The sequence below is a fragment of the Struthio camelus genome, chromosome 5, assembly GCF_040807025.1.
Source record: "Struthio camelus isolate bStrCam1 chromosome 5, bStrCam1.hap1, whole genome shotgun sequence".
Taxonomy (NCBI): Eukaryota; Metazoa; Chordata; class Aves; order Struthioniformes; family Struthionidae; genus Struthio; species Struthio camelus.
Window position 1 is genome coordinate 53,750,976 of NC_090946.1, and position 11,594 is coordinate 53,762,569.

The 11,594-nt window shown below is 32.4% G+C and overlaps 1 protein-coding gene across 2 annotated transcripts in view; it reads left to right on the plus strand.

The window, feature by feature from the left end:
• The window catches only part of ARHGAP5 (Rho GTPase activating protein 5), a 48,013-nt gene extending 39,410 nt beyond the window's left edge, over window positions 1-8,603 (plus strand). For both annotated transcript variants that reach the window (XM_068946421.1, XM_068946422.1), the window contains exons 6-7: window positions 1,129-1,234; window positions 6,607-8,603. In XM_068946421.1, the coding sequence (XP_068802522.1) occupies window positions 1,129-1,234; window positions 6,607-6,937 (437 nt within the window). In that variant the 3' untranslated portion in view covers window positions 6,938-8,603. The remainder of the gene's footprint in view (window positions 1-1,128; window positions 1,235-6,606) is intronic.
• Window positions 8,604-11,594: the final 2,991 nt, after the last annotated feature.

Here is an 11,594-nt window from a genome sequence, read left to right on the forward strand (position 1 = left end):
GCAGAATATATAGTTCTTCATGCTTTAGCGGTATTTTCCACAAGTAGTATATTTGCGTTTGTTGTCTGTAGTAATTCGTTTTACTTGTTGAGGTTTCAGATTTTCAGAGATGAATGGGAAAGGTTTTAATGGTTACATATTATGTAACTGTAATATATCAAGCCTAAAAAAGAATTGAAGTCTTTCCATTGAAACAAGCTTTCCTTCTCAGTAGGGTAGATCAAATATGTAATTATGTGTAATAGGAATATTATGGATGATGATTTTGAGAGTGAGCGCTATAATGCTCTCGTATATGTGAATATTGTTGAGAAAATATGAATTCATCCAATCTTTATATCTATGCCTACAGCTTGGTTGCAGGAGAGTCCTGTTTCCCTGTTTTTTTTCCACTGTAAACCATGTGGGTTCTAGAATTTTGATTTTGATAGATCCTGAGTTATCTGTTTCATTGCAAATTATGAAACAGTATCAGCTTCTCACTGTATGTAACTTCATATCACAAGTAGCCTATATTTGTTGTAATTTTTTTTTATAATGTGCTATTTTATTTCATAGTCCTCTTCTTTGTGTGGCTTAATTACTCTTTGAAACACAAACAATATCCCCTGGGTCTGTGAAAATCTCTCTCCTCCTTTAAAAGTAAATTTAAAATAGCTGCACCAGGCTCATTCATGTTTTTTATTATTTGACGAATTGATAAGTTTTAAGATGTTCTAAATTCATGAGAATGCCTTCTTTTCCCAAATTCTTTATAGAAGCTCAATCTGAATAAATCTCGTAGAAGTATTTTAAGTAGCAATGTTTTGCAAACAGAGGAAAATCTAACAGGAAGTGACCCTTCAGCTACAGTGAGCAAGTAAAGTGACTTTCTGCTGTTAAACACAGACAGATAATTCTGTTTAAATACAGAAAAATCTTTGCATGTATAGGTAGATTGTTCCCTCTCTATGGTGGAGAACTTAATCTACACAATAAAATGTGGATCGGAATCTTATCAAATATTTTCTCACTTTATATTTCTCTGTGGTTATTTTATATGTACCTTTATACTAGGGAAAAGATTGAGCAACACTTTATTCAATACTTCCTTCTAAATGTATGATAAAATGTCACTTACTTCTGTAGAGATCCTGGATAAAACAGAACGACTACATGAGTTAAAAGAAATTGTGAAGAAATTCCATCCTGTGAACTATGATGTCTTCAAATATATAATAACACATCTAAACAGGTTTTGTATTTTTTCTATTAAGATTTTATTTAAATTATAACAATTGCAAACATATTTGTATTAGGAACAATTAATCAGAGTTGAAATTTTCATTTTGTATTGTTCATCTGTTAGTATAAATGTTGAAAATGAAACTAGTAGTTAAGAAGGCTGCTTAGAAAGGGCTCGCAAGAAAATACTGTATTATATTCTGTTCTCTGATTTTAATGAAGCATAAATATCTAGTATCATCACTACTGCATATATGTAAGAATTTCTGCTATACCTAATAAAAATGTTGAAAGGATAAATGGACACCACATTCACAGATTTTTTTTTTTGAGGAGGTAGATGTTAAAGTCATGGATTAATATAAGTTTGAATCGACCTCTGGAGATCATCCCCCCCCCCCCTCCCCCAATCAAAGCAGGGCCTTCTTAAGTCAGCATCTAAATATAGCACCAAAAACTGTGCTGAATGGCTAAAACATAGCACAAAGCTATACATAAAATAAGGGAAGTTCTGAACTTACTTCTTGCCGTTTATGTCTGAGAACTGTTTTAAGAAAAACTAATTGTTGCTTGGAGTAACATCTTATATTTGCATCCAAAGTCCCATCTGTTGCATGGAAATTTAATGGTTCACTCTTTAAGGATTGTTTCTAAATTTACTAAAATAATCTCATATTAGTAGATGTATATATACTGTCTCATAACCTGATCCTTTGTGTGCACAAGTGTACAATATTTGATCTTAAAAAGCAATAAAAGACTAGCTTCCGCATGCTTGTCATTTAGCTGAAACAGGATTGTTCTGTGAAATCCACTGGATCAGACTGTTAACAAACTTTAACAGATAGAATTAGCATCACTAATGCTAAAACAAATATAAATTTGTTTAGAAAAAGCTTTATTATCCAGTAACTTACCACTTAAAGAAGTTAGTGTTTTTTCAATGCATATCAGACAATTTTGTATATATACCAATATATGATGTTGTTTAATTGTTCCAGACAAGTTTTTTTGTGGTAGTTGTAACAATTTAACTTCGGGCATTTAATATATGGGCTGAACTTATGCCTTTAAACTTGCGTATTCGGTCAACAGGGAGAAGTTAGAGTTCAAATTTAGGTGCACTTCTTTGCAGCTTGGAGGGAATCTTCTCTTGTAAATATATAAGAAGCTTTAGAACGTGGGCACCAGAGTAAAATGCATGAGATTTACATAGTGCGACTGTCACCTTTGCATACTGCTGCACCTCTTTTCCAACACCACTACAGCTTTCTGAACCTTTATCAAGTTATACATTTTATATTACAGGGAAAGATCGTCTTGCCAAATAGAAATTCAGTTAAATGGATAGAATCATATCAGTGGGTAGTGTTATTCCCTACGTTTGCATGTTACAGATTGTAGATTGTGCCAGATGTGCTTGCATGTGTCAGAGGTAAAACAAAACATCTCAAACTTGATTGCAGTTATTTGGTAACCTGAAACGTTTCAATAGTTCTTAATGGATGAGATAGAAATTTTCGTGTCACTTGAATTTAGTGGAAGAATGTTAATCCCTGAATTGTCAGATGTCTTTAGCTGGTTGCCTGTTTGGACAGTACAGCTGAGTGTAATACAAATCAAATTGCAGTCTCAAGTACCTGGTTTACTTTGAGTAAAAGAGCTAAATATAATTTAAAAAAAATCCCCAAACCCTTGAATAGGTTATAATAAATGCACATCTACAAACATATGAAATATATTCATTACATAACTTACTGGAGAACAAACATAGGTGACATATTGGACTTTCCTCCTTTTTAAAGAGGATTGATTTACGTTCTGGCTGCCAGAGACAAAGTAATATTTTCTTAAGTGGGGTAAGCTGTCATTTTTTCCCCCTCTCATTTACAGTGGCAGGTATTTGCATACAGTTCAGCAAGGAAACTGCCTGAACGCAAGCAACTGCGTATATTTAAGATCTTAAAAGAAATTCAGACCTTTCTCTTAACTATATTCTGTAGAGTTTATCCTTACTTTTTTTAATAGATTAATTTGTGGTAAATTAGTGCTAGTATAGAATTAAAATGGAAACGCTATTTGTTAAATGTCAGAATTCATTCATGAACAGAAAATGATTTTTAGTGAAAAACATAGCTCTTCTACACCACTGAATCACAATGTTTTACACTGTTACTAAATTTCATTTAGCAGTCTCACTCGTTTTATCTCTAGCATATAATCTAGAGGGAAATTATACATAGAAAATTTGATGCAGGAAGAAAAACTCTTTGGTGAAATTATTGAGCAAAATGTGATTTTACATTTATGTTTTGGGGATTTTTTTTTTTCCTTAATTGAAAGTAAAGCATAGTTCTTTCAGGGAAAAGAATATGGATGTTACTTGCACTGAGGAATAGTGTCCAAGTATCCTTTGGACCAAATTTATTCAAAACAGATTGAGAGACAGTATTTGTGTACAATCACACTATTTGGAATAACTAATGCGCTTGTTAAAACATAAGTCTCTCCCTTATAGTTAGTGCTCTAAATGCTTTGTAAATTAATGAAAATATTTTCTGACAGCAATAATTCTAGTGCTTACTATGGCTTTCACAGCTTTTGAATCTATGGATTATAGCCAGCTCTCAAATTCTTGTAGTCTGCTCTTGCTGATCATCAAAATTGAAATTGTAACTGACAAGTTGCTAAAGGTTTTTTTTTTTCTTTTCTTTTTTCCTCTCTATTTCTGCAGGACAGCTGTAGCTTAGTTACCTTTGTCCTGCCTACTTTAATGTAGGAATCACATACTCCCAACTGAGTATCTTAGCTGGGAATCTTTTTCTCTTAGATGTATTAATACATATTCTAATGTATAGCTCACTAATTACTGCTAGATAAAATTGGATATTATTTTTAAAACCCAAAATATTTTTGGAAAACAGAATATTGTGAAAAGCAGTGTAGATTGTGAGGAGGCATTTAATTGTAGGTGATGGCTTTGGTACTCCAAAGACCAGGATTGCTGATTGATTTTTTTTTTTTTTTTTAAAATCATTTTTTCTTGCAATAGTATTATGATAGTGAGTTTAGATGATAAGTGAAGAATCCCTGTCAGGATCTGCTAAAAACCAGGAGACATTAAGGATGACAAACACAGTTGGAGACCTTTGTCATATACATTGAAAAATAAAGCGAAGATTAATTTTCTTAAATTATGTAGTAATACTGTATGGGGATAATTACAGAAACGCAAGCAGAAGCAGAAAATTAAATTAGAACTTGACTACATAGAAAGCTGATTTTTGCTTTCCTTAGAAAGTTACTCAATCTAGATTAAAAGTATTTCTTGTGTCAGGAGTGAATTTGGTTTAGAGGTCTTATTATCTCAGTCCCTAGCAATTAAAAGAAAAATACTTAGACAAGTTCTACATTTTAAATAGCATTCTTTTTGCCCTCGAGAGCTTACATTACAATAACTTTTGAGGGGGGGAAAAAAAACCTAGCATTTTTGGACAATTAAACATGAAGGTTAAATGCTAAATGTGTCAGTGAAATTCGTAATTCTATAGTAGGAAATGATAACCTAGAAAGTTGCAGTGATCCCATAGATTTTTTTTTTTGTTAATGTTTAACAGAGGTCATATAGAATTCCACAGAGCATACCTTTTACGAGATACCATTCATGTTTAATGAAGTTTATAGAAGCAGCCCAACGTTCTTTGGGTATGGGATCTCTTATTTCCTTGCAGATGGTTTTAGCAGAGGTTTTTGCAAGGCTTATTGGAGGGGAAAAAAATGATACCAAAATTTTAATGAGTAGAGAAGAGAAGAACGCACCACCTGCTCTCTACCCAACAGACACATTAAACTGCTGTGGGGAGCTATGGGAAAGCCAAGTTCACATATCTCCTCTGCCTGAGAAGAATCCACATCATTCACTTGATAGGAGAACAGCCGTACCATGATACTTACAAGTATTCTAGGATAGGTCACTTTTATTCTCTCTCCTTAGGATATTCTGTGTAGTATGTAATGCTTAAATATTCTTTGGGTAAGAGGGAGAGGGGTTGGCTTTGTGTCCTACTGGTTAGATTGTCTTATCATTATTCATGAATAATATTACATTATATTGAAAATAAATATTCATTGTTAATGTTTAATAATAGTAGTACTAATAATGTTACAAATCATGCCTAAGACTAGCTTTTTACTTGAATTGCTTGCTTTTGTTTCAAAGTGCCAAAGCTGAAAGGAGCATTCTCTCTCTAGTTTGAGCAAAATGCTTTACTTTTTCGGTGAGAAAAATAAGGCTATTTCAGTGGAAGAGTCAGCAATGAAGAATAAGGTCAAAGCTGCAAGTTAGGGAGGGAGATAAAGGTGGATGTTGAGCTTGTTCCTTCTGCTTCTTTTGCACAATCTATGACACTTCTGACTGCACATCTACAGTGGCAAGAAGTAACATGGTAACAAATCAGGATCAGAAAAAGCTTGTTTATTTTTTGCTTGCAAAGATGATGATTCAATAAACAGTAATAACCATATTGCTGTATAAATTGAAACACCTGAATATTCAGTCACTAAAGCATCCCGTTCCTTTCTTTTTATTATTCTGAAATTGCTGAAACCCCTTGCCAGAGAACTTTGATTTTTGCATTAGAGTTATTTTAAAGATTCGTTTGAACTCTTCTCTTTGCACTTTTTTCATATTAACTAGTTAGGAGCACAATAAAAAGGACTGAACTTTACATAGTTTACTTGTTTTTCTCAAAATGACTCAGGAGCATCTGCTTCAACTTCTGTGTCTTGATATTAGTGGAATTTCCACTGATAATGTTCTTTACAGTATGGCCAGATTTTATTGCTGGCCAGTACGAAAAATCTGTAGAGACTTCTTTTAATCAATATATATATATATTTTTTGTGCTTATTTTTAACATATGATTAAATACAGTCACTTTTTTTTTCTTTAAGTATAATAAATGTCAGTTAATATCTTGCTGTCCTGCTGGAAGAATTTGCTTCGTTCGTTTTTCTTCTGGATGTTTTAATGGGCTTAACTTAGTAAAATGTGAAGTCCTGTAGCTGGTTGAGGAATTTAAAGTGGTGGTGTTGTCACTTCAAAAACATTGATGGAATGTTTTTGAATTTCTCTCCTGATTCAAAGGATCATCAGATTTTCTTTTGTTAGTTGTCAAAAATCTGAAAAAGTTGTGGTTTGTAGATTTTCTTCTGTATAACTGCTTAAAGAAAACAACTACTATTGTTTTAAAGAGTAGTTGGAGACAAGTAACAGAAATCTTGAGGTTGTTTAATGCTTACGGTTAGGCAGTTACGAAAACATGTTAAATTTTAGCTGGTTGTATACCATTCTTAATTATATGCGTGTTATTCTCGTTCCAGGGTTAGTCAGCAATATAAAATCAACTTTATGACTGCTGATAACTTATCAATTTGTTTCTGGCCTACTTTGATGAGACCGGATTTTGAAAATAGAGCATTTTTGTCTACCACCAAGATCCACCAGTCAGTAATAGAGACCTTCATTCAACAGTGTCAATTTTTTTTCTACAACGGAGAGATTGTAGAAGCACCTAACACAGTGGCATGTCAGCCACCGCCTTCCAACGCGGTGCAGATGGTGGAGCCAATGGTACCTCTTCAGTTACCACCACCACTGCAGCCTCAGCTGATACAGCCACAATTACCAGCAGACCCTCTTGGTATTATATAAATAGAAGATGATTGCAGGCAGCCTGGCATTGGACAGTAAAGAAAAGCTATAGACGTGCATGTTTCAGGATACAGTAATGTACTTCATATTTATGAAAAATAATTCACATCCAAATGATTGGACATGTTTTTGTTATATCCCGTACTGTGTTCCTCATTTGTACACACTGCAGATGATTTAAAAAAAAAAAAAAATGTGATAAGCATGACTGGAGAGGTTTAATTTCTAAAAGCAAAAATAGCTATAAAGTACAAAGCTGCTGCTGCATGATACCTTATTGCAATCACTATATCATTCCTGTGACAATTTGTCACAATATATTGTGAATAAAATTTTTCTATAGAAATTTAATGATTTAAAAAAAATTACATTTATGAAACATTCAATGCTTACAGCCTGCTTTATGGCTGTTTTTGTTATTTAACATGCTATTTTTGGCAATTTTATTCACATTCAAGCATTCTGTGTAAACAGCTAAAGCCCAGCTATAGTTTATTTTGTAATCTCCTGGTTACTTATGTGATGGTATGTTTAGGATGACTTATGGAAGAATGAAAAATGCACTGTTGAGAACTTTACAATTCCTCACCTTCCATCTTTACTTGTAAGTAAACCTGTGGAGAGTTTGTTAAGGGTGGGTAAACTTGCTTATTATTTCTTACAGCACAATACCAAGGACATGCTTGTTGTAAAAGTGAGTTTCAAATATTGTACAAAAATTTTGATGTTGCCTACTTATTTCTTTTATGTTCCATTACTGAACTAAACATTTTGTAAAACTGTTAATTCTGTAAACAGCTGCATGTTTAAAAGATCATTGATGGTCTTGTAAACTTAATCTAATATATTTTAGATATTTTAATTTTTCCCGCTTGGGAATACATTTAGTGTTTAGAAAATAGTTCATGACATTTTCATATAAGGTTATATAACTTTTCATACATAAACATGAACTTTGTTGTAGTAAAATTCTCTAAACCAAACAATGTTTTAATCTAGGACTTCAATTAATCTATTCTTTAAATCTATTTTTATGTGACCCTTTAAAGATATACAAAAATGCATTGCTAATACATAGCAATAAATACTTTGGGTACTGACAATTAACCTCTTTGGAGTGTGTATATATAAAATTGCATAAACCTGTATTCATATTTTTTTTTCCTGTGGTATGTTGTACTAAAAATTCAAATGACTGATTTTGTTTTTGCACCATTTTTAATGATCTTTTTTCTTTTATTTTCCTTTTACGTTGGTACCAATTTTGCTGTAAAACAATGCTGCTTAATTTAAACAAATCTTTTGGTTAAATATTCTGTTAGTGGTAAAAATTCTTAGAAGGTTACAAATTGTAGCAAAGGGGAGACCATAGATAAAGACTATTTGTGAGACTTTTCATGGCAGCTTTTTTCTTTCATGCTCAAAATTTACCTTTTTAGGTCTGCAGAGAAAAAACAGTTTTGGCTCATACAGCTGCTAGAATGTTTTGTGTAGTTTAAAAAAAAAAAAAAAAAGCTTTATGATGGTCACTGTTGTAATCTTCACTTATAACAAGATTTAAGATCGTCTTGTATGTATTATAGTAAATAGATGATTTTGAGAATTAAGGCTCTTAAGAGTTTGATTTGCTCCATTTTCCTAAAATAAAAGTTGCCTTTCCCACTTATGTCCTAGGTATTGTACTTCTAATTATGTCTTGGATTATCATTCTAGATTACTATGATACCGTAAACCTGGCTGCTGTTTGAAGTACATGTATATTATAAATTATCTTGATATTGTGTTATATTCTTGCAAGTAATTATCTTTTCTAAGAAAACACAAAACAGAAAAAAGAGAAGCCAACCTTATTCCTATTGCAAAGCACACAGGAATTGATAGTACAATAAAGTCTGTCCTGTAAATTGTAGTATTCCTAACTTGTTCTACTTTACATCTGTTGTCTATATAGCTTTTATTTATAGTTATCAGTCTAACATTGGCATGTTTAGCAAAGAATATTAAACTTCAAGAGTTTTATAAACTTATTTCTAGGTTGCTAAAGAATTTATTTTTCTACTATAAATGGTATAGACAAAGCATCACCTGTACAGGAGACAAGTCTATTTCTTATAGAAGTAAGCTTAAAAATAAATGCCAGTCATATCCATATTTAAAAGTTCTGTCTAGTAAAGTATCTCCAGTCTTTGTAATGTGAATTACCTTTTAAACTTTCTACAAATTCCAAGTTGTTTGCCATAATATTTAACTAATCTTTGATTAAAAATTTTTAGAATAATTTTATACATTCCATTTCATCATGAACTTCCATGTTGCACTCATGTTCAAAAATACTTGCAGTATTGTTTACTTCATGTAAATACTGTTATGACTAAATCACTTATTTCATGAATTGTTAAAATTCAGTACTTACATTTGGCCAAATATGAAAGTATTGTTACATTTACTGGATAAAACATTGAAAGAAAAATAGTAAGAAGTAAGCACAGCATGTGACATTTGAGTGTCATGTGTAAGAATTTCTGCATACCGTTTGCATTATAAAAATGTTATATGCGGGAATGTGGATGTGTGTGTGTATATTGGTATGTTACATACACTTTGAAATTTTTGAGTGTCTGTGTGTTTCTGTACACAAACACATGTGCACAGACTTGCATGCACATATACCCACGTAGTAAAAGTTTTGGAAAAAAAAAAAAAAACACTAGGAAATTATACCATCCTTAATAAAGATTTTTAATAGAGCTTTCTCTATTATTATTTTTATTAATGCTATAAAATGAGGAAGCATGTTAGTACATACAGATTCCTCATACTTTGGCTAATGTAGTCCCTTATAGTTTTGTTTTAATGAAAATCCAAATGATGATAACTCTATTTTTAAATGTGAACATTTTTACAGTAATAACTATCTTGATAAAAATACAGATGTATATTACTTTGGCTTGAGCATCTCAGTGACACTTTATGGAGTAGTTTTTTTGTCTTTTTTAATGTAATTTTATTACAGGCATACTGTAGTATATTGTTTTTTCAGTGTTGTTTCAATGATTTTAAAATCCCACACTTGAGTTACAAAAGTGCCATTTCAAGTAATGTTTAACTGATTATTTTAAAATTCCTTACCTCCCATGATTTTATGGATTTTAACCTATATAGTGTAAATAGATCACAGATGTCAACTTAAGTGAAAATCACTTTTTTCGTTGTATGTTTTCTCCATTATTTGAATACTGATTGGTAGAAAATTATAGATATATCTATTTTTAGTTGCTGGAATTTAACTGCTAATATTTATGATAATCATAGAAAAACTATCAATTGGAGATTAGAAGCAAAAATTGCCCTTAGCTTCCATGCTTATTTCAGTTTTTTTACAGTAATTGTGATGCTGTTTGTCAACTGAAGAATTACATATATATTCAATTTTCAAAGTGAAACTTATTGTTCTTTGTTTATAATGTAATCCTTTGTTGCTACACCAACAGAATACTGCAGTGAATTAAATATCAGTGAAGCTTATTCTGTATAAAAGATGCAATGAATAAAATACTAAGATGCTTATTGTGTATAATGTTCAGTTTAGTTGCCTACTAAATTTTTAAAGGCAAAAGCACCCTATTGTCTCTTTTATGTACACAGAGATGAAATTTAGCAGTAAATCTTGCTAACTTGAGTGCACCAAATGCTTTAGGAATTTGGGGTGGGAGGGGCCTCTCTTTGGATCTCTTATTTGTCTTTTAAGCTGCAGAATGCTGGAAGTTACTCAGGTGCCTGAATATGTAAGAACAAAAGCATGTTAAAATGGGGTAAACTTTTGACTTGCCCAGTGGTGAAGACTTCTGTAGTTACTGTACCCATCCCTGAAGATGTTGATGGTAGCGCTTCTGAGATACTATACATGCATACATTGGAGAACAGACCTCCAAAGTGAGACACTGTAAGATGTTCTATATTTAACTCTGCAATGCATGCTATGTTCTGTGGCTCCTAAGATCTCTTACCTTTTTCGCTTCATTGAGCTGGTCAGCAAGAAATAGGCTATAATTACAGAATTTATTTTTTTCAGATTTCTCCCTTGCTAGAGGAATGGTTTAAAAGTGAAAAGATATTTTTTGCTTGCTTGCTTGCATGTTTGTTTGTTTTTACCTCTTGCCCTCCTCCTTGCCCCTGCGCTGACCCCACCTTCTCTCCCACCCTGAGCTTCTAAACCTGAAATAAAGACTGTGTTATTCTGCGGGCAGTTTTAAGTTCTGAGAGTTGTATATTATTGATCATATTCTGCTGGCTGTATGGGATAAACCCAGCTATCTGTTCAGAACTTGATACTCCTCCTGCCTTTAGTTCTTGTGTGTGCAACATCTATGCTTAGAGTTCCTTCACAGTGTCTTGGGTAATACAGCTAATGTAGAAATAACTGCAAGAACTTCCTAGTAGCCTTCAAATCTGAACACTGCTAGGTTTTATTATAAATCATAACACATTCAGCTGTCGGATGTTTTCATCTCCAATGGAATGCATCTTATCTACATCTTACTCAGTGTGAAGATCTGAATTTTTTTAGACTGCCTTGTGGAAAAACATTTTATGTGCTGAATCTGAAGTATGTGGCAGTGTTTGGCCTCTACAACATACTTCCTGAGGAAGAACTGTT